We start from the raw sequence: 24,177 nt of genomic DNA, 5'->3' as shown, positions 1-24,177 counted from the left end.
TTATTATTATTCCCTGTGCCTCAGTTCCCTCATCTGTAAAATGGGGATGAAGACTGTGCGCCCCCCGTGGGACCACCTGATCACCTTGTAACCTCCCCAGCGCTTAGAACAGTGCTTTGCCCATAGTAAGCGCTTAATAAATGCCATTATTATCATCGTAAATTATTTATTTATATTAAAGTCTGTCTCCCCCTCTAGACCGTAGGGTGGCTGTGAGCGGGGGACGTGTCCGCCGGCCCTGTGGTACTGTCCTCTCCCAAGCGCTCAGTACAGTGCCGTGCCCACAGTAAGTGCTCAGTAGATGCCAATGACGGGTCGATCGATTGAGTCGGTGTGGGGAGGGAGAGGGGGAGGGCGGGGATGGTTATATCAAGGCCCTACTGAGAGCTCACCTCCTCCAGGAGGCCTTCCCAGACTGAGCCCCTTCCTTCCTCTCCCCCTCGTGCCCCTCTCCATCCCCCCATCTTACCTCCTTCCCTTCCCCACAGCACCTGTATATATGTATATGTTTGTACATATTTGTTACTCTATTTATTTTACTTGTCCATATCTATTGTATTTATTTTATTTTGTTAGTATGTTTGGTTTTGTTCTCTGTCTCCCCCTTTTAGACTGTGAGCCCACTGTTGGGTAGGGACCGTCTCTATATGTTGCCAATTTGTACTTCCCAAGCGGTTAGTACAGTGCTCTGCACATGGTAAGCGCTCAATAAATACGATTGATGATGATGATGACTGTCTCTAGATGTTGCCAACTTGGACTTCCCAAGCACTTGGTACAGTGCTCTACACATAGTAAGCGCTCAATAAATATGATGATGATGATGATATTTATTTATTTATTTATTTTATTTGTCCATATCTATTCTATTTATTTTATTTTGTTAATATGTTTGGTTTTGTTCTCCGTCTCCCCATTTTAGACTGTGAGCCCACTGTTGGGTACGGACCGTCTCTAGATGTTGCCAACTTGGACTTCCCAAGCGCTTAGCACAGTGCTCTGCACACAGTAAGTGCTCAATAAATACGATTGATGATGATGTATATATATTTGTACATATTTGTTACTCTATTTATTTATTTTACTTGTCCCTATCTATTCTGTTGATTTTATTTTGTTTGTTTGGTTTTGTTCTCTGTCTCCCCCTTCTAGACTGTGAGCCCACGGTTGGGTAGGGACCGTCTCTAGATGTTGCCAACTTGGACTTCCCAAGCGCTCAGTCCAGTGCTCTGCACATAGTAAGCGCTCAGTAAATACGACTAATGATGATGTATATATGTTTGTACATATTTGTTACTCTATTTATTTATTTATTTATTTATTTTACTTGTCCATATCTATTCTGTTGATTTTGTTAGTCTGTTCGGTTTTGTTCTCCGTCTCCCCCTTTTAGACTGTGAGCCCACGGTTGGGTAGGGACCGTCTCTAGATGTTGCCAACTTGGACTTCCCAAGCGCTTAGCACAGTGCTCTGCACACAGTAGGCGCTCAATAAATACTGATGATGATGATGATGATGATGGTTTGGTGGTGAGGTCCCTCACAACCACGCTGTGCTCTCCGAGAGGAGCCAGTCGGAGGCGCGGGCCCAACCAGGGGGCCGGCCTTATTTTCGCCCCTTCACCCGTCCGGCTGGGTTCTCGCTCTGCCTCCGCTCCCTCCGCGCGCTCCCTCCGCGCAAAGTAGTCCCCCGCCTCCCCCCCCCCCCCCCAGCCAACGCTTCCGCAAAGAAAGGGGTCTCCAGCCCTCCCTCCGTCCCGCCCCCTCCCCAGCTGCGGGGCCCCGCCAGACCCACAGATGCCCAAACACGTGTCCAGTGTGTGTGTGTGTGTGTGTGTGTGTGTGTGTGTGAGACACACACACACACACACACACACACACACCCGGGAAACCCAAAGCTGCTTCCCCCAGGACCCCCCAAAGATCAATCAATCCATCGTATTTATGGAGCGCTCACTGTGCGCAGAGCACTGGACTAAGCGCTTGGGAAGTCCAAGTTGGCAACATAGAGAGACGGTCCCTACCCAGCAGTGGGCTCGCAGTCTGAAAGATGCCCAAAGGTGCCCCTTGTCACATACACACACACACACACACACACACACACACGCACGCACACACACACCCAAAGGGGGGCAGCCTGCCCGCCCTCACCTCCCTAGGGAAACCCAAAGCTGCTTCCCCCAGGACCCCCAAAGGTGCCCCTTGTCACACACACACACACACACACACACACACACCCCCCCAAAGCGGGCAGCCTCACCCCCGCTGCCCCCCACCGAGGGAAACTCAAATCTGCTTCCCCCAGGAACCCCAAAGATACCCTTGTCTCACACACACACACACACACACACACACACACACACACCCAAGGGGGGCAGCCTGCCCGCCCTCCCCTCCCGAGGGAAACCCAAAGCTGCTTCCCCCAGGACCCCCAAAGGTGCCCCTTGTCAGTCACACACACATACCCTACCCACCCCGAAAGCGGGCAGCCTCACCCCCACCGAGGGAAACTCAGATCTGCTTCTCCCAGGAGCCCCAAAGATTCCCTTGTCACACACACACACAGACACACACACACACACACACACACACACAGCAGCCTGCCCGCCCCACCCCCCGGGAATCCCAAAGCTGCTTCCCCCAGGACCCCCAAAGATGCCCCTTGTCATACACACACACACACACACACACACACACACACACAAGGGGGGGCAGCCTGCCCGCCCCTCCCCCACCTCCCGAGGGAAACCCAAAGCTGCTTCCCCCAGGACCCCCAAAGGTGTCCCTTGTCACACACACACACACACACACACACACAGAGACACACACCCCCCCCAAGGGGGGCAGCCTGCCCGCCCCACCCCGAGGGAAACCCAAAGCTGCTTCCCCCAGGACCCCCAAAGATGCCCCTTGTCACACACACACACACACACACGCACACCAAAGGGGGGCAGCCTGCCCGCCCCCCCCTCCCGAGGGAAACCCAAAGCTGCTTCCCCCAGGACCCCCAAAGGTGCCCCTTGTCCCCCCCACACACGGCAGCCTCACCCCCGCCGCCCCCCACCGAGGGAGTCTCAAATCTGCTTCCCCCAGGACCCCCAAAGATGCCCTTGTCACCCCCACACCCCCCCAAGGGAGTACAGCCTGCCCGCCCCCCCAGAGGGAAACCCAAAGCTGCTTCCCCCAGGACCCCCAAAGATGCCCCTTGTCACACACACACACACACACACACACGGGACCACGCGCCCCCTCCCCTCCGAGGCAGCGAAACTGAAAGCTGCTTCCCCCAGGACCCCCCAAAATAATGCCCCTTGTCACACACACACACACACACACACACACACACACACACACACCCCGAAAGAGGACTCTGCGCCCCCTCCCCCGAGGGAGGAAAACTGAACACCGCTTCCCCGGGTCCCCCGAAAATATCCATTGTGTCACACACACACACACACACGCCCCTAAAGGGGGGGGGGGCTACGTGCCCCTTTCCCGAAGGAGGGGAACAGAAAGCTGCTTCCCTCGGGTCCCCCCCAAAATGTCCATTGTCACACACACACACACACACACACACACACACACACCCCGAAAGGGGTCCACGCGCTCCTTCCCCCCAGGTTGGGAAACTGGAAAGCTGCTTCCAGTCCAGCCTCCCGCCCCCGCAATAGCCATTGTGTCACACACACACACACACACACACACCACACACACACACACACACACACAGAGGTGGGGGGGGGACAGGGAGGGAAACTGCAAGCCGCGGCCGGTCCCCAAGCCCCTGGGCGGGGGTCCCCGCGGACGTCTCCCCCCTCCCGCTTCCTCCCCAGCTCATGTTTGGGAAATAACGGAGACAGGCCGGGGGTGGGGGGGGGGAGGAGGAGGAGGAGGCTGGCAGAGTTTGCCAACTGAGGTGGGGGCGGCGGAGGCGGGGAGGGGGGGGGAGAGCTGTCTGCACAAACAAGCCCCTCCCCGCCCTGCCAAGCCTCAGGGCAGGAGGAGGAGGGGGGAGGAGGAGGGAGGAAGGGGCGCTGCCCCCAGCCCCCTTCCCCCGGGCCCGGCCCCCCTCGGGGCGGGGGAAGCCCCGGTTTGTCCTGAAGCGGGTTTGACAGGTTGGTGGTATATATGTATATACCTGTATATATGTATATATGGTTGTACATATTTATTACTCTATTTATTTATTTTACTTGTACATTTCTATCCTGTTTATTTTATTCTGTTGGTATGTTTGGTTTTGTTCTCTGTCTCCCCCTTTTAGACTGTGAGCCCACTGTTGGGTGGGGACTGTCTCTATGTGTTGCCAATTTGTACTTCCCAAGCGCTTAGTCCAGTGCTCTGCACATAGTAAGCGCTCAATAAATACGATTGATTGATTGATTGATTGGTGGTCGGCCGCCCCTGGCTCTGCTGCCAGGCCCGGCCCCTCTCCCGGTGCCCCCGGCCCGCCCCCGCCCCCGGCCCCGCGGAGACGCAGCCAGGACCCGCCTCCTCCCTCCCTCCCTCCTTCCCTCCCCTCCCCCTTCCCCCCCACTCCGTCCTTCCCCCTTTTCGCTCCCCTCTGTTTTCCCTCTGTGCCTCTCTCTCTCTCTTTCCCTCCCTGCCTCTCCCTCTGGCCATGTCCCTCTTCTCTCTCGCTCCTCTCACCCTTCCTTCCTTCTTCTCTCTTCCCTGCCCCTCTCATTTCACTCCTGTCCCTGCTAAGGTCTCTTCCTTTCCCGAATCCCCTTTTCTTGTTTTTCCCCTTCCTTCCCTCCCGCTCTGTAGCTTTCCCCTTTTTGGTCCCCTCCTCTTACCCTCCCCAACGCCCCCTTTGCTCTCCAAGCTCTCACCGTCTCCACTACAAAACTGCCTTTCCTGCTCCAGATTTCTCGTGCACATTCTTGTCTCTCTTCTTTCCCCTTCTTCTCCCCCTCCATCTCTCCCCACTGAGGCCTTCCCAACACTTCACCACTCTGCATTTCTCCCCGTTCCCCTTTCCCTAACCTCAGGTTCTCTGCCTAGATAAACTAAAGGACTCCTAGTTCCCACACCGTCCCTTCCCCTCTCTGAACCCCTTCCATGTCCTCCTCTGAGCCTCTTCTGCTCTCTCTTCCCCCCCTCCTTTTCTCTCCCTCCTCCTCTTTCCCACTAGCTGAGCTAAAAGACTGCTGGTCCCTACTCCAGATTTTCTCTCGGCACAAACTGCAGCTCAATTTTTCTCTCTGCCTCCCACTAACCTCCACCTCCCCCTTTCCTTGCTTTTCAGCCTCTCTCTCTCTCTCTCTCTCACTCTCTGGGCTTCCAGGCTGTCAAATCCTTACTTCAGCTCTCGTCTCTGAATATTCGAGACCCTTTTGCATCCTTCCCCCCCCAACACCCCCATTCCCAACCTCTCTCTTCTCCACCCAGATTTAAAAAGGTAATAGTCAAAAGAATAATTGTAAATAGCCACATCGTCTTCTTTCTTTGGGGTTAGGAAAATACACCAGAAAATCCCAACCTCAGAGATAGGCATTGTTATGGTCCAATCATCATCATCATCATCAATCGTATTTATTGAGCGCTTACTATGTGCAGAGCACTGGACTAAGCGCTTGGGAAGTACAAATTGGCAACATATAGAGACAGTCCCTACCCAACAGTGGGCTCACAGTCTAAACAATACTTAAAGGTGCCTGTGTTGTACTCACAGAAAGGACTTTTCTGTAGATAGTTATATAAATGGGGGCCCAAAGACATAGAGAGTACCCCTAGAGAGAAGTCTCTCTGATGTCACTTTTATGCAGTTTTAAATCATTTGAGGGACAAATCATTTTATTATGATGATGATCATGATGACAGTGCTATGTGTCTAGCACTGTGCTAAGCACTGGGGTAGAAACAAGTTCATCAGGTCAGACTCAGACCCTTTCCCACCTACATGCTCCATTTTTCACTCAGCTGACACTACAGAGCTTTACAATAATCCCCTCCTTCTCACAGAGAAACAGCAAAATAAAACCTTAAGGCACACGCGAGTATGTGGAACTGATGCCCGCTTTTAACCTCTCTCTCTATCTAAACCCAGGGTCACACTCCGACCACTCAACTTTCCAGCTCCTCTCCCCGGTGCCATCCCAAGACCACCCAAACTCCTCAGCATCTCTCCTGCCTCTCCTCAAACGCAACTGTCTTGCTTCCCCCTGGTTGGACAACAGGCCCATTCAAGCCCAGCCTTCTGGTCTGCGAAGAGTTAATGGCACAGACTGCCCCAGCCAGTGTTGCCACCTGTCTCCTTTTAACTGTGTATCCCTGGGTATCAGGAAATTCCCCGTGTTTGCTGTCATTGTCTGAGCTCCTTTCCCACCGAGCCCCTCATTCTCCAAATCCCCCTCCTCGATCACCAGCGGTTTTTAGGGAAACCTGCGAAGTAGATTATAACGATAAAAGATTGTTCCCCGGAGTTAAGGTCGGGGCTTCCTTTATTTATTTATTTGTATTTTGCTGGTTTATGGAACGCCTTTCCTCTGACGTTCTTCAAGGACCTTGGCTTTGGTTTTTAAGTGTTCTCTAACCTTTGATGCTGAGAAGACTCCGGGATTAAATCTACTAATAACATCTTGAGCTGGATCGAGAAATTTGCATTCCCAAAGCTTAGGCTCCTCCGTCCCTCTCCTAGATCTCCCTTCCCCCCCGGAGCTATGCTGCAGGCGATGTGGAAGGGGTCTCCCGAAGGGCCTCCTTCTTTCTCCGCGGGTTTGTGTACATATCAAAGGGTTTATGCATACTGGGGTCAGGGAGTGGGAAAGCATAGTCTGGCTTCTTCTGCTGAAGCTGGTGTGAACAGGTACTGTTAGCTATTTATCTGGTTTTCTTCTGGACAGTCCAGTTTTCAGCTGATCTGCCTTCTGGTACGACTCCTAATACCTCTTTATCCAGTATTTTTCTTTTTACCCCCAGCTGCCTCCTGTTCTTTTATTATTTTTTGAAATGGTATTTATCAAGCACTTACTACGTGCCGGCTACTGTACTAAATGCTGGGGTAGATACGAGCTAATCAGACTGTCCATGTCCCTCATAGGGCTCATGGTCTTAATTTCCATTTTATAGATGAGGGAACTGAGGCCTAGAGAACTGAAGTGACGTGCCCAAGGCCACACAGCAGACAAGAGGAGGAAGTCAGGATTAGAACCCAGGTCCATTGGACTGCCAGGCCGGGCTGTATCCACTGGGCCTCGCTGCTTCCTGCCACCGAATCTTATTAATAATTGTTAAACACTATAGGCCAAGCACTGTAGAAGATACAAGATAATCAGGTCCACTTGAGGCTCACGGTTTGAAGATGAGGGAACTGCCCAGAGAAGTGAAGCAAATTGCCCAAGGTCACACAGCAGACAAGCGGCAGAGTTGAAATTAGAACCCAGGTCCTCTGACTCATAGGTCTGTGATCTTTCAACTAGGCCACACTCTTCTCAAAGACCATGCTGCTTCTCCCGTGTGGGTTTCCTGTGACTTGGAAGCAGCACCCATGCTAACAGGGGCCTGGGTGGGGTTCGCAAAGGCTCTGGAGCCAGAGGTCTGTCCCCACTTTCCCCCAGGAAATTTAAGAAAAATCTAAAATCAAAACCATTGGTTCTTCATAATGAGATAATCAATCAATGCTATTCAATCAGTTGTATTTATTGATTGCTTATTATGTGCAGAACACTATACTGATCGCTTGGGAGAGTACTATACAAAAAAGTTGGTACACATTCCCTGACTTATTAATACTAAAATAAATTTGTAGGCCATGTGCCCCAAAACCAAAAGCAAGCATCATCATCAATAGTATTTAATGAGCACTTACTGTATGCGGAGCTCTGTACTAAGTGCTTGGGAGAGTACAATGCAACAGAATTGCATGTTCACTGCCTGACATTAAAATAAATTTTAACAGGCAATTATATGGATGATGTAGCGCTGAGGATGGGGTGAATATCAAATGCTTTGAGGGTACAGATTCAAGTGCATGGGCAGCACGGAAGGGGCAGGGAACACATCTGCTAGTTCTGTTTTACTCTCCCAAGTGGTTAGTACTGTGCTCTGCGCAGAGTAAGCACTCAATAAATACCACTGATGGATAAAATATAAGCTCAGGATACAAGGATTCATGTGAAATGAAATGTTCCATGATATTTACTGACTATCCTCTATGCGCGGAGCTCTGTCATCAGCTCAGGAGATGTTAAAAGGAAGTTAAAGGCACAGTCTTTCTTTCAATGAGCTTACAGTCAAAGAGGGAAGATGATACAAACATAAAAAGAACATAAAACTTCAAGCCCCAGAAGCATAAAAACATATAAAAACATCAAGGGAAACCTATAAAAATATATAAAAGCATAAATCACCATTTAGAGAGATAGACATACCTGCTTAAGAGTTACTAGAGTGTTTGGAGGGCCTAGAGCCAATTGTGGTTAATCTAGGAAGACTTCATGGAAAAGGTGGAATTTTTTTTATAGAGTTTCAAAGGAAGGGACATACTTTGGTGGAGAGGAGCAGAGCCAGGAAGGTAATCTAAAGGAAAGAGGGCAGGAGTGAGAGGGAAAGGAGGAATAGCTTGCAAAATGGGAGTGGGAGGAGGAGAGTAGGGGATAGTAAGTTTTTTGTACTGATTTATTTGTTCAAGACTTTAATATTATGTGTGGGCTTTATGATCTTTTTATTTATTGTTGTTAAGAAATTCTGTTACTGAGTAGCAACCTAACCAGGATCTTAAATCCAGTGGCAGATTTCTTCCCTGCAATTGCCAGGAGCCAATACACTAGTTAGCAAAAGAAACCCTGGATTGGTAACAAATAATGGCACAAGAAGACAAACCTCTGTCCTCCTTCCGGTCAGACAGCAGCCGGAATATGAAAATCAGAAGCTTCGGGAACTTTTAGGAATGACATACGAGAGTGACAGCGTTGAGTGGCTGGGGAAGGGTGAAGTGGGAAAGGTGAAGCAAGGGTGAAGAAGTTTAAAAAAGGGTGTGGTGTTTAAAAATGAGAAGCAGCAGAGAGGGTGTGGCCATTAGGGGAACGCCAGATGGGAGTGGTGTTTATGGTTGGACAGTCAAGAATGGCAGTTGGACAAAGATGGTAGTTGCGAGCAGTTAATTTTGATATTAGAAAAATCTCCCCATAGCAGTGGTCTTCTTGGGGAGAAAAGTGAAACTTCAAGAATGGCAGCTGGACAAAGATGGTAGTAGCGAGCGGTTAATTTTGATATTAGAAAAATCTCCCCATAGCAGTGGTCTTCTTGGGGAGAAAAGTGAAACTACAATATGACAGTTTTAGCTTTTGCCCCCGTGATGCCCTTCTCCTGAGGTGAATGTCCCCATCCGTTTTTGCCTTCTGTTCTGTGCGCGTCTGCCAAGTGGTACTGTGCCTCTATTTTTCCATCCGAGAATGAGTCCAGGCTCACCTCCAGATATGTGGGCTGGGCAAGGAACTCCAAATAGCAGCGTGGCTAAGAGAGCAGCGTGGCTCGGTGGAAAGAGCATGGGCTTTGGAGTCAGAGGTCATGGGTTCAAATCCCCCTCTGCCAATGGTCAGCTGTGTGACTTTCGGCAAGTCACTTAACTTCTCTGTGCCTCAGTTACCTCATCTGTTATATGGGGATGAAGACTGTGTGCCCCCCCCGTGGGACAACCTGATCACCTTGTAACCTCCCCAGCGCTTCGAACAGTGCTTTGCACATAGTAAGCGCTTAATAAATGCCATTAAAAAATTGTTGCGTGTATTAAACACTTACTGTATGCCAAGCAAGGTGCAAATTTCTGGGGTAAATACAATACAGTCAGATCAGACCAGACCAAATTTTAGTATTTGTTTAAATGCACATTAAGTTCTAAGCACTGTACTGAGCACTGGGATAGGTGTGAGATAATCAGGTTGGACACAGTCCTTGTCCCAGATGGGGCTCACAGTCCAAGTAGGAGTGAGAATGGGTATTGATTTCCCAATTTTTACCGATGAGGAGACTGAGGCCAACAGATATAAGGTGCTTTGTCCAGGGTTACACAGTAGGCAAGTGGTGGAACTGGTATTAGAACCCAGGTCCCCTGACTTTCAGGCCCGAGTTGTAGTATTAATAGTATTTATTTAGTGCCAGCTGGGTGTAATACAATGTACTTAGCCCTTGGGAAAACACTGTAAGCTCGTTGTGGGCACAGAATGTGGCTGTTTTATCGTACTCTTCCAAGCACTTAGTACAGTACTCTGCACACAGTAAGTGCTCAGTAAATTGACTGATTGACTGACGTGTTCTTTTGCCTACAGGGAGCTCACTCTATTCACCCTCCCTTCTAAGTCGCCTATGCACTTGGGTCTGTACCCCGGGTAGGGACCGTCTTTATATGTTGCCAAGTGCTTAGTACAGTGCTCTGCACACAGTAAGCGCTCAATAAATACGATTGAATGAATGAATGAATGATAGTCACCCATCACCAACCCCATAGCATGTATGTACATATCCTTATTCTCTGCTACTTCTCCTGTCTGAAATCGATTTTAATATCTGACTCCCCCACTTGACTGTAGACTTCTTGTCTCTTCCTCCCTTCAAGGCCCTACTGAGAGCTCACCTCCTCCAGGAGGCCTTCCCACACTGAGCCCCCTCCTTCCTCTCCCCCTCATTCCCCTCTCCATCCCCCCGTCTTACCTCCTTCCCTTCCCCACAGCACCTGTATATATGTATATATGTTTGTACATATTTATTACTCTATTTATTTATTTTACTTGTACATATCTATTCTATTTATTTTATTTTGTTAATATGTTTGGTTTTGTTCTCTGTCTCCCCCTTCTAGACTGTGAGCCCACTGTTGGGTAGAGACCGTCTCTATATGTTGCCAACTTGTACTTCCCAAGCGCTTAGTACAGTGCTCTGCACACAGTAAGCACTCAATAAATACAATTAATTGATTTATTGATTGATTGTGGACCGGCATCCTGTCAACCAACTCTATTGTACTTTCCCAGATGCTTAGTACAGTGCCCTGCAAGGTAAATGCTCAATTAAATTTACATACTGAGAAGTAGTATGGCCTAGTGGGAAGAGCAGAGGATTCTAATTCTGGGCTCTAACTCTAATTCAAATTCTGCCAATTGCTTGCTGGGTGACCTTAGGCAAGTCACTGGATTTCTCTGTGCCTTAGTTTCCTTAACTGTAAAATTGGCATTAAATACCTGTTCTCCCTTCTGCTTAGACTGTGAGACCCATTTGGGACAGGGATTGTGTCCGTCCTAATTAACTTGTACCAGCGCTTAGAACAGTTTTGGACACATAGTAAGCGCTTAACAAATACCATTAAAAAAAAAAACCCACATTGATGCCAGCCCACTTTCCCCTGAGAGAGAGAGGTAATATATCAATCGATCAGTGGTATTTATTAAGCGCTTGAGTGCAGAGCACTGTTCTAAACACTTGGGAGAGTACGACGGAATTTAGCAGACACATTACAGTCTAGAGGGAAACACAGACATTAATATGAGCAAGTAAGTAATTTCTTATAAGTAATTTAAAGATATGTACCTAAGTGCTGTGGATCTTGGGGAGGGACGAGTATCAGGTAGTGGTACCCAGGCAGTCAATCGTATTTATTGAGCACTTAATGTAGGTAGAGTATTGTACTAAGTGCTTGGGAGAGTACAGTATAACGATAAACAGACATTCCTTGCCCACAACAAGAATTCAATCTATATGTACCTGAGTATGCCTGGCATCTTTATTTTAAAGGCCCAGTCTTCCTCTGCTTTGGCACCTTGCCACCACTTTCAAACAGGATCCTGGGAGGCAACAGAAAAATCTCTGGAGCGAGGGTGAAAATTAGAGCCCACCCGGCCTCACTCTCAGCAGCAATCGAAGAACCTTTATGCATGTGTCCATTTGACATCCATACGCCCGTTGCTTGATCAAAGGCTGGGATCAGTGGAGTGTTCAGAGTTTTTCAGGTCAGACAACAGCGATCCTAGGCGGGTAGGAGAATTGGACTTAGTAAAAGTCAGTTTCCACATTTGTCCACCAAAGGCTCTGCTGAGGGAGAGGGGATTTTTATCCCTCAACACTCCCAGAAGTTAGTTATGGTATTAATTAAGCATTTAGGTAGGTGGCCTATTGGAAAGAGCAGGGCCTGAAAGTCAGGGGACCTGTGTTCGAATGTCAGCTCTACCACTCGCCTGCCATGTGATCTTGAGAAGATCCCTAACTTTTCTGGGCCTCAGGTTCGTCATCTGTAAAATGGGGTTTCAATACCTGTTCTTCCTCCCCCCTTAGATTATGAACCTATTTCACCCCCATTTTACAGGTGCAGCAGCTGAGGCGCAGAGAAGTTAAGTGACTTGTCCAAAGTTATGTATTAGGTCGGCAGTGGAGCTGGGATCAGACCCAAGTTCTCTGGCTCCCTAGCCTATTCTCTTTCCATTACAAAACTTCTCCACCCCCTAATCATCCTAGTGGCTTTTCTGTGTCTTTCTTTCAGCTCTGTACTCTCCCACCTATATTACAGAGACAAGAACATCACACAGTGTCCCAAGTGCCGGCGTTCTGAGGTTTTATTTGGAGGCAGCATATATTCCCCCGCTCCTTCTCGGAATTCTTTCTGTCTTCACATATGTTTGAACATATTTATTACTCTATTTATTTGTACATATTTATTCTTTTTATTTTATTTTGTTAATTTGTTTTGTTCTCTGTCTCCCCCTTCTAGACTGTGAGCCCACTGTTGGGTAGGGACCATGTCTATATGTTGCCAACTTGTACTTCCCAAGCGCTTAGTACAGTGCTCTGCACACAGTAAGCGCTCAATAAATATGATTGAATGAATGAACCCCATGTGGAAGAGTGATTGTGTCAGATCTGATTATCTTATAACTACCCCAGGGCTTAGTACAGTGCTGGGCACATAGTAAGCACTTAAACATCACAATTATTACTATTATTGTCATTTTTATTATGTGTCAAGCTCTGTACTAAGCACTGGGCTAATTATAGGATAATTAGATTGGACACAAATCCTGTTCCAGCGTAGGCTCGTAGTCTAAGAAAGATATTTAATTCCCATTTTACCTCTGAAGAAACTTAGGGGTCTAGTAGTTAAGTGACTTGCCCAAGGTCACACACAGCAGGCAAGTGGCAGATCCAGGACAAAACCCAGGGCTCCTGACTCCCAGTCTAAAACTCTTTTTGGTGACCACACTGCTTTATTTTGTTCTCTGAAATTAAACACAGGATGTTGGAAAGACTGGAGCTGAATAAGAGGTGATAATCAGTTTCTAGGGGAAAAAACATTGGTTTATTGGAAAACAATCTGGGAAGGACCAGACACTGGAAAAAATAGTCATCTTTTCCTTGAAATTGGTTCAGAAGAGAGTTACTGTAAGACCTGTGCAAGGGAGTAAAAGAATGAAGTCTGGAGGGCATTTCAGGAAACAGAAATTAAAAAGCAGAAGAGATTAATTACTCCTACAAATGAGGACCAAAAGAACTAGGTGGGGAAGATGTGACAGCATAAGAGATTAGAGATGATGAGCAATACAGTAAAGAAATAAAACCAAGAAGCAAAAATAATAAAAATAAAATATAACAAGGAAGGGAGAAAAAGGAGTGATGCTATAAATAATGAAAGTGAGAGGGAGGGAAATGAATAAAGATGTGGAAAAAGAACAAAGAAGTAAGAAAACACATTCGGGTAAACCAATTTTATATTTATTTTATTAATATGCCTAGATTTTATATTATATCTGGGAGTAACATCAGGTGTGTGATTTACAACTCAGGGATATTCAGAACAACTTTTTGACTAACAGTCGAAATTAAAATGGCCTTGGTTATGCTGCATGTGCTCATTTACTGCTCGTGAATTTGGTCTAAAGAACTATCTGGGGAAATATGTAGTTAATAATCAGTTATTGATTTAAGGTAAACAGTAAATGAGGGCTTGCCTAATTGCAGTTCCAAGTTTGCACAGTTGCAGTTTCATAAAACAATTGTTCATAAATCTAAGCTTGTTTCATCCTTGTGCTCTGGTTTCTTGGCATCTTCCATTCGTAAACTTAATATCTGTAGGTGGGTGATGGGATTAATTTTCACAAACAACATTACCCCCACACATCCCTTATTCCCAATCAGGGCTTTGTGCAAATTAAAAAGAAGAAAACTTAGTTTTTCATTCTGCCTTTGCTATATAAAGATGCTAATGTAGAATTAAAACCCAAAGTGTGGGTCGAAGGGCGGGGGTTGGGGGAGAGGTATCTGCAAACAAAAACTCAGGAAACTCGAAAATGCTTTTGACTGTAAAACATTTGTACACTCGTTTTTCGGTTTATCATTTTATATGTGAATAAGTTATAGCAATATGAAGAAAACAGGAGGCGGATTGTGAGAAACAAAAGCAAATTCGGAAATAAAAATGAGGATCCATCTATCACAATGTTGGCACTGAGCGAGCATATTTTTTAGAAATTCCTTTTTTACGTGGCTCTGCCAGGAACAAAGTTAATAATAGCAGGGATTGCACAAAATAGGCACTCAATAAATACGATCGATTGATTTATTGATCGTTCGAGGCAGGGCAAAAGCTTTTCGAGCCTCCCTCCACTAAGCACATTCTGCCTTGGCCTTGTTCAATGTCAGCCCATCCCCTTGATTGAAAAAGGGCGTATTAGACTTCTCTCTCCCATTTCTTCTTCCTCATCCCCTCTTCACCAAACCCCTTCAACTTGATCAGTGCCCTCTGACCCCCAAACCAGAGTAGAAGTCGTCCCCAAGAGGTGACTGTCTCTCTTTCCTGTGTCCCAAAAAACCCCCAGACAGTGAGGGTTTCCATCCAGTCAGACCTCTAGGGGGTTTCTATTCAATCGGACTGGAAGCTCCTTGTGAGCAGGGAACAGGTCTACCAACTCTGTTGTACTGCACTCACCCAAGTGCTTAGTACAGTGTCCAGCACGCAGAAAGCACTCAGGAAATACCATTGATTGATTGATGAGAGATGATGTCTGGGTCTCCAGAGTTTGACCTGAGATGATCAGAGACCCACTCTGTCTGATTGAATGCTGGGCACTGGGGAAGACAGGTTAAGAATATTCTTCATTTCAGGTCAGCTGACTACAGGTTTTTTTCCCTAAAATATTTCTTAGAGCTTACTCTGTGCCAGGCATTTTGCCAGGCACTGTGGTAGATACAAGCTAATCAGGTTGGACACAATCCATGTCCCACCATGGGCTCACGGTCTTTATCTCCATTTCACAGATGAGGGTAACAAGGCACAGAAAAGTTAAGTGATTTGGCCGAGGTCACATAATAATAATAATAATAACATTTGTTAAGCGCTTACTATGTGCAGAGCACTGTTCTAAGCGCTGAGGGGGATACAAGGTGATCAAGTTGTCCCACGTGGGGCTCACAGTCTTAATCCCCATTTTACAGATGAATCCCCATTTTACAGATGAGACATGGCAGGCAAGTGGCGGAGCCGGAATTAGAACCCAGATCCTTCTGACTGTCAGGCCCAGGATCTCTCCACTAGGCCCCTCTGCTTCTCTTCCCCACTCGGGATGAGGGGGACTCTCTGAGTTGTCAGCACTTTGAGGCAACAACTCATTCAAATGGCCCACACAGAGGCCTACACCCTCATGGCAAAGATTTCCTGTCCGTACTGGCTCAAGTTAACGTTTTCAAATCCTCCCATAGAAAGTCTTAGCAATAGATTTTCTTTATTTTAGCCGGCAAATGTGTAGGCCACTCAAAAAGGATTCTGTACCCCTTTTCACTTTGCTGTTGTGGAAGTGATCACATTTATAGAGTGCCCACAGAGTGCAACGCACTCGACTAAGCACTGTTAGGTTTGCAGGGTGCATTACACCGAACATTAGTTTTGCCGAATGGCTCAATTAAACGGTAGACATTAGGAAGGGAAATATTCCTTGCAACTACTGGAGGTTGTCTTTCTTATCTTGATGTAACCAAGATCCTTCTTATCCCTGATTCTAAAAGAGAGATTTTGTAGAGCAACTTTATTTTTCCTTCTGGAGTGCACTGGGTTGCACCAAACGGTATGCACTGTGTTAGAAAAAGATTTCCACTGGGAAGACCCCACCCCTAGCCTTCCTGGCAAAAAACCTGATCCTCTCTCAGCCCTGCAAGTCACTTATTTCAAACTCTGTTGGTAATGAAAAGGGAAACAGTGACTGAGGTGGTTTGTTTTGTATTTTCATTTTTAGAGCAAAGCAGGCAAAGTTCCTGGAAATACCCAAGCCGAGGAAGGAGAGGGGAAGGAAATATCTAGGAGTGTTTGTGTGGGGGTGGGGGTGTCTGTCCATCCATCTGGCTAGCATGTGTGAGATTAATTATTATTAATTGTATTTATTGAGCACTTACTGAGTGCAAAGCACTGTACTAAGCATGTGATCTTTCCTTGCCCTTAAGTGGCGGTCCCCCTGACCTTGCCTGAATCCAGGTGATCGCTGTCAGAACTCTAGACAGTCTACATCATCATCATCAATCGTATTTATTGAGCGCTTACTGTGTGCAGAGCACTGTACTAAGCGCTTGGGAAGTACAAATTGGCAACATATAGAGACAGTCCCTACCCAACAGTGGGCTCACAGTCTAAAAGGGGGAGACAAAACTAAACATACTACAAAATAAAATAGAATAGATATGTACAAGTAAAATGAGTAAAAATTAGTAAAACAAGTAAAATATGTCCAAGTCTACACAGTAAGCTCCACCTCTAGACTGTAAGCCCTTTGTGGGCAGCAATCATGTCCAGAGCTCTACACACGGTAAGCACTCAATAAACTGATTGATTGATTCATGGTGTCCCTCTCTTGGTCTCCTCTGGACCTTAGTTTCCCATGAACCTCAACCCTTATCCTCCCTTTGTCCCTTTTATTCAAGCACTAAGGACAGTGCTTTTGCACACAGTAAGCGCTTGATAAATGATTGAATGAATGAATGAATTCTCTGCCTCAGAGGTTTATAGATTTGTAGACTGTAAGCTCACTGTGGGCAGGGAACATGTCTACCAACTCTGTTGTATTGTACTCTCCCAAGAGCTTAATACAGTGCTCTGGCCTAGTGGAAGGAACAGGGGCCTGGGATTCAGAGAACCAGAGTTCTAACTCCAGCTGTGCCAGTTGCTCGCTGTGTGGCCTTGGGCAAGTCACTGAACTTCTCTACGCCTCAGTTACCTCAACTATAAAATGGGGGTGAAATCCCCGTTCTCCCTCCTACTTAGACCATGAGCCCTATGTGGGACGGGAACCGTGTCCTACCTAATTAACTTGTACCTACCCCAGCGCTTAGAACGGTGTTTGGTGCTCCACAAATACCATAAAAAAAAAATCAACACCATTGACTGATTGTTGTCCACTGGAAATACAGCTCCTCGGGGAGTTAACTCGGGGACAGGTTCTCTGGAGGAAACTTGATCCCGGCTGCGGCACTTAGGCATATGGGCAAGAAAGGAGCAAGTCTGCCGGTCCCGCTGTGAGATCTCATCTCCGGATGGGTGGCCAGATTTCAGTTTGGGGAATTGAGCGGCTGCAGCCAGCCTCCCCTGACCTCCTCTGCTGTGGAAAAACAGGGCCTGTGTCACTCAGACACGAAACGATTCCGCATTCCCGACCGACCTTTCCCGATCAATAAAAGAAGGCACAATCCTGTATGTGGTTGCCTTCGCAACATCACCCCCAACCAGCTTCTGAGCCCCAGGCAACATCCTCTCGGTCCGGACCAGAAGTCTCAGTCTTCAAGCCGGGTTCTCCCCTACGGCTCTAGCTACTTGCCAAACTGCTTGTCTTAGGGAACAACGTAGCCCAGCTGAGGCCTTCGGGAAAGTCTCGGTCTCCTTATATTGACCCTTCTGTCCCCACCCTGAAGCAATACTGACAAAGGAAGTCAGTGGGCAAAGAACATCTGCTAATTTTGTTGGGCAGTCCTCTCCCAAGCCCTTAGTACAGTGCTCTGCAAACAGTAAGCACTCGATAAATCACAATCAATTGATTGATCGATTAGCAGAGGAGGATTTGGAGGGTCTGGTGGGAGAGCACTGGCCAAGCTGCAGAGTTGGGGGAGGGGTAGTCAGGCAGAATACCATGGTGCTTGGAGGGAAGGAGACAAAGTCTGGGATTGAGAGAACTGGAGGGCAGAAAGCCCTGGGGCCTGAGGGTGGGCAAAGTAGGATCGAGTAGGGAAAGGATTCCTGGGTTCTGTGTCCTTTCTCTCCCCGATCTCTTCCACCTCCCCCCAACCCCCGCCATCTTCTCCTGTGAAGTGAGGGCAGCAGGGACTAGTAGAAAGAGCAGTGGTCAGGAGGTCAGCGGACCATTCTCTCATCTCGGCTCCACCACTGGCCTGCCATACGACCTTGAGCCACTCTGGGTCTCAGTATCTTCATCTATAAAATGGGGGTAAAATAGGAACTGAACCCCATTTGGGACAAGGATTTTGTCTGATACGATAACCTTGTTTACACCCCAGTGTTTAGTCCCTCCCCCTTTGTATATGAGACCACCACTCTCCCCTCCTTCAAAGGCTCATTAAATTCACATCTTCCCTGATCAACTCACCTCTTCTTCCCTTTCCTCTTCCTCTTCTACATCCTCTTCTCTCTGAGTCGCTTATGCACTTGGATCTATACCCTTTACGCATTTGATATTCACCCCACCTTCAGCTCCACAGCACTTATATCCATACATATCTGTACTATATTTTAATGTCTGACCCACCTTCTGTACTATAAGCTCCTTGCGGGCAGGGAACTTGTAAACCAATTCTGTTGTATCGTACCCCCCAGTCGTTCAGTATAGGGCTCTGCGCACAATTAGTGCTCCATAAATACCATTGCTTATTATTAGTAGTAGGATCATCATTAGCATTACTACTGCTACTATTAAGGGGCCGATCGCAAGGGGGAATAATTCAGTGTGGGACACGATTCATTCCAGAATGAGGAACGGTGTCCTTTATTGAGGACGGTGGTACCCCCTCCTTAGGATTTAGAGGTCGTCCAAGGGGTCGGGGTTGTTCTAGGATGTCAGCTCGGCATTCCACTTAAGGCTGGTCCACCTCGGGTAGAGACCCCTGTCATTTGGAGATCCCAATCTCGTCTTCGGTCGACAGCCCCAGAGCCACGTCAGCCGCCAACTCGAGCCCCCGGATCTTTACCCTCAGGGAGTCCCACACCTGGGCCGTGGCCACGTCGACAATCGCCTCGTCCCCGACACCCGCCAGCCGGTCCCCAGCCTGGTGCAGGCTCTGCAGCTGCGCCACCGTCTCTGCCACAGGCAAGCCGGCATTTTCGGCAAGGACGCTAGGGACCACCTGCAAGGCCTGGGCAAATGCCAAGATCCCAGTCCTTTCCGGCCCCTCCAGTTGGCTCCCCAGGCTCAAGAGCTCCTTGGCTAGAGCCATCTCAACTGCGCCAGCCCCAGGCAGAAGGCGGGCATCCTGACACAGTTGGCCGTAGACACCGATGGCATGCTGGACCGCCTGCCCTGCCCCTTGCAGTCCCTCGGAAGTGGCATCCCGCAGCACCAGGGTGAGAGCTGGGGGTTGGCCACCCTCCCATTCAAACACGACCGCGGAGCCCTCCTTTAGCTCCTGCGTGCAAACCCGCCGGCAACTCCCTGGCACGGCGGGGGGAGTCAGGTCGGACTGCAGAGTTGTACTCAGTACCTGGCTCAGGCGGGTCATCTCCTTCGGGAACCTGACCCGCACTAAAAGGATGCCGTGCCGATCGGCATGCTCCAGGCTCTCCTTATCTATGGAGCCCCCTATCACGACCACATTTATGCCCGCGTCTGCCAGCTGGTCCAGCAGAACCGTGGCCTTGTCCTTCGCTTTCTCGTCAGAGCTCCACAGTAAATCACTTGGGGTAGAGAAACGGGGGATAGCAGAGGGCTGGGGGCTGGTCACAGTAAAGGAACAAGAGAACAGTGCCACCTTAGCCCCCCCCGTCACCATGGTCACCTGTCCGCAAGGCATCCCACCCACCGCCAGTCCCGGCAACAGGCACGAATCTCCCAGCTTGGCCCCGGGCACCAGGCAGATGGCCACCCGCTGCGGGTCGAAGCTCCTGTCCAACTCGCGGGCAGCCGAACACGCCCGCCCCACCAGCCCGGCCAGGTAATCGGAGTGGGATGGAGTGTGAGTGTCCACCACGGCCCGGAGGGCCGGGACTGGGTCTACCAGGGGGTCTACGGAGAGGGTGGCCAAGCCAGGCAGGAGCCTCAGGGCTCTGCCGGTCGCCGCCGCCAAGCTCTCCCGCAGGTTGGCCAGGGGCAGGCCGGCCCTCAGCATCACCACCACCTGCTCCATCAAGGCCCCGGTGAACAGGACCACGAAAGTGGTCCCGTCACCGTTCTCCTCCGCCTGGGTGTAGGCAGCCTCCCGGAGGAGCCGGGCCGCCGGGTGGTCCAGTTCCAAAGCCGACAGGATGGCTGTCGAGTGGGAAGTGCAGAGGGTCTCTCCCTGGGCGGTCACGAGGAGCTTCCGCCGGCCGTGGGGGCCGAAGCAGGCCTGCAGGATGTACACCAGGGCCTTCACCGCCGCCAAGTTGTCCAGCAGAGTCTCCTCTATCCCACTCAACGGCGGCTTCTCCTTATCGAGCGTCGCTGGCTGTTCTGGGGCTGTGGAGAGGTGGGCCGCCATTGCCTGAAGAGAGAAGAGATGGCCTCAAAGGAAGGGGGGCAGATTCAGGACCACGGGGCAATTGGGGTGGACCCAGGATTCCCATCTCGGGGATGGACAGTGGGGCAGAGGACTCGGCGGGGATCGTGAGAGACAAAAATGTCATGGCTTTGGGCGTTGACTTTCATGTTCGGAAGCCTGTGGGACGATCTAGGGTTAGGGTTAGACATTGACTGTCTTATCTGGGAGCCTATGGGAAGGGCTCAGAGTTCAGAACTCCTCCTTTCCCCCCCCAACCTTGTCCTCCTCCTCCTCCTAACTTCCCCACCATCACGATAGACAACTTTACCATCACCCGTTTCACAAGCTTTGGTGTTATCCTTGACTCACCTCTCTCATTCAACCCACATATTCAATGTCACCAAATCCTGTCTGTTTAACCTTCACAAGAGTGCTAAAATCCACCCTTTCCTCACTATCCAGACTCCTACCACATTAATCCAAGTGCTTATCAATCCATCAATCAATCGATACTATTTAGTGAGTGCTTACTATGTGCAGAGCACTGTACTAGGCCCTTGGAAGATTACAACTACAATGGAATTAGCAGATAGGTCCCCTGCCCATAACGAGCTTTCAGTGTAGAATCCCAACCCACCTTGATTACTGCATCTGTTTCCTTGCTGTCCTCCCTACCTCCTGTCTGTCCCCTCTCTAGTCTATACTTAACTCTGGTTCCCAGTTCTTTTTTTTATTTTTAATGCTGAGTCCATGTTTCCCCATTGCTCAGGGACCTCCAGTGGTTGCCCATCCACCTCTGCACCAAACAGAAACTCTTCACTATCGGCTTTAAAACACTCAATCATCTCGCCCCCTCCTACATTACTTCACTGATTTCCTACTACAGCCCAGCCCGCACACTTCGCTCTTCTAACGCCAGCTTGCTCACTGTGCCTTGATCTTGCCTATGTTGCTGCCAACCCCATTCCCACATCCTCCCTCTCGCCTGATATTTAGATAGATAAATAGGCACTTTTCTTCCAAAAGGCCTTCCCTGAGTAGGACCTCATTTCCTCTTTTATCTCTCCCTTCTGTGTCACCCTGATTTGCTCCCTTTATTCACCCCTCCCTCAGCCCCACAGCATTTATGTCCACGTCTGTAATTTGTTTATTTGTAATAATAATAATAATAATTATGGTATTTGTTAAGCACTTACTATGTGCCGAGCACTGTTCTGAGCACTTGGGTAGATACAGGGTAATCAGGTTGTCCCGCGTGGGGCTCACAGTCTTAATCCCCATTTTACAGATGACATAACTGAGGCCCAGAGAAGTGAAGTGACTGTCCTGAAGTCATATAGCAGACAAATGGCGGAGCCCGTGCTCTTGCCACAAGGACATGCTGTTTCTCTATAGTAATGATGGTATTTGTTAAGTGCTTACTTTGTTCCAGGCACTGTACTAAGACGCTGGGGTGGATATAAGTAAACCGAGGTGGACACAGTCCCTGTCCCATGAGGGGCTCACCGTCTCAATCCCCATTTTACAGATGAGGTAACTGAGGCACAGAGAAGTGAAGTGACTTGCCCACAGTCACACAGCAGACAAGTGGCAGAGTAGGGATTAGAACATACGACCTCCTGACCCCTAGGCCTGCGTGCTTATTATGTGCTGCTTGGCTCAGTGGAAAGAGCACGGGCTTTGGAGTGAGAGGTCATGGGTTCAAATCCTGGCTCCACCAACTGTCAGCTGTGTGACTTTGGGCAAGTCACTTAACTTCTCTGTGCCTCAGTTACCTCATCTGTAAAATGAGGATTAAGACTATGAGCCCCCATGGGACAACTTTTAGACTATGAGCCCACTGTTGGGTAGGGACTGTCTCTATATGTTGCCAATTTGTACTTCCCAAGCGCTTAGTACAGTGCTCTGCACATAGTAAGCGCTCAATAAATACGATTGATGATGATGATGATGATGACAACTTGATCACCTTGTAACCTCCCCAGCGCTTAGAACAGTGCTTTGCACATAGTAAGCGCTTAATAAATGCCATTATTATTATTATTATTATTATTATTAATGTCTGTCTCCCCCTCTATTGGGCAGGAAATGTATCTACCAACCCTACCCTAACCCTACCAACTCTGTTGGTAGGAACTCTGTTGGGTGGAACTCTGCCAAGCGCCTAGTACAGTGCTCTGCACACAATAAGGGCCCAATAAATACCATTGATGATGAAGTGTACAGTGCTCTGCACACAGTAAGTGCTCAATAAATACAATTGAATGAATGATGGTGATTACTGCATCAGCCTCCTTGCTGTCCTCCCTGTCTTCTCTCTCCATTTCAATCCATAGTTCACTCTTCTTCCTCGCTCATTTTTCTACAAAAATGTTCAGTCCATGTTTCCCCGCTCCCCAAGAGCCTACAGGTGGCTGTCCGGCCACCTCCACATGAAACAGAAACTCCTTATTAAAGCAGTCAATCACCTTGCCCCCTTCTACCTTATCTCTCAGATAGCCTGGTACAACCCAGCCCGCAAACATGGCTCCTCTAGTACCAACCTACTCGCTGTACCTTTAGACTGTGAGCCCACTGTTGGGTAGAGACTGTCTCTATATGTTGCCAACTTGTACTTCCCAAGCGCTTAGTACAGTGCTGTGCACACAGTAAGCGCTCAATAAATACGATTGATTGATTGATTGATTGTACCTCAATCTCAGCTTTTCCGCTACCAACCCCTCGCCCACGTCCTGTCTCTGGCCTAGAACTCCCTCCCCTTTTGTAACCAACAGACCATCACTCTCCCTGCTGTCAAAGCCATATTAAAAGCTCATCTCCTCCAAGAGGCCTTCCCCGATTAAACCTCATTACCTCTTCTCCCACTCTCTTCTGTGTCACCCTTGCACTTGGATTTGCACTCCTTATTCCCCCCACACCCTCAGCCCCACAGTATTTAAGTGCATATCTGTAATTTTTTTATTGCTATTAATGGCTGTCTCCCCCTCTAGACTGTAAGCTCATTGTAGGCAGGGAATGTATCTACCACCTCTGTTATTTTGCATTCTCCCACACAGCAAGCGCTCAATGAATAACGATGGATTGACTGATTGATTCTCGAGAGAGGAAAAGGGAGACAGCAAGTACCTCAACTGTTGGGCTTCAGCTGCCGGAATCCCTGACCCCTGGAGTAGGATGTATCGGTTCCTCTAAACAAAAGTGGGAAGGATGAGGTCACAGAGGGATAAGCGGAATGTGGGGTGGCTGGGAGCCGGGAGGGGTTAGCATGATGTCACAGAAGGATGGTGGGAATCGGGTTCCTGATGGACTCCTGTCCCGTGGGCTGGGGGTGACATGGGGTGTCTGACGCCCCCAGATCAGCAGCAAACGCTTTTGTCCAAAAATAATAATAATGATGGCATTTATTAAGCACTTACTATGTGCAAAGCACTGTTCTAAGCGCTGATGATCTGAGGTCTTGTTGAGGAAGGGGAAGGCGGAGGAAGATGCAGGCACAAACCCTCCAAGCTACTTTTATTCAAGTTGTATATTC

General features: G+C 48.6%; 1 protein-coding gene and 1 long non-coding RNA gene across 2 annotated transcripts; one reads left to right on the top strand and one right to left on the bottom strand.

Moving 5' to 3' along the window:
- The first annotated feature begins 4,027 nt into the window (after positions 1–4,027).
- LOC119936379 lies at positions 4,028–6,581 on the top strand. The gene is made up of 2 exons (XR_005453723.1): positions 4,028–4,114; positions 6,052–6,581. It is a non-coding gene; the product is annotated as an uncharacterized LOC119936379 (long non-coding RNA).
- A 12,353-nt stretch (positions 6,582–18,934) lies between these two features.
- Positions 18,935–20,659, bottom strand: CCT8L2 (chaperonin containing TCP1 subunit 8 like 2). The gene has a single exon (XM_038755934.1). It carries the CDS (start codon positions 20,643–20,645, stop codon positions 19,080–19,082), a length of 1,566 nt encoding a protein of 521 aa, XP_038611862.1. The 5' UTR covers positions 20,646–20,659; the 3' UTR covers positions 18,935–19,079.
- Positions 20,660–24,177: the final 3,518 nt, after the last annotated feature.

The sequence above is a fragment of the Tachyglossus aculeatus genome, chromosome 13 (assembly GCF_015852505.1).
Source record: "Tachyglossus aculeatus isolate mTacAcu1 chromosome 13, mTacAcu1.pri, whole genome shotgun sequence".
Classification (NCBI taxonomy): Eukaryota; Metazoa; Chordata; class Mammalia; order Monotremata; family Tachyglossidae; genus Tachyglossus; species Tachyglossus aculeatus.
This window is presented reverse-complemented; position numbering and strand designations above follow the sequence as displayed.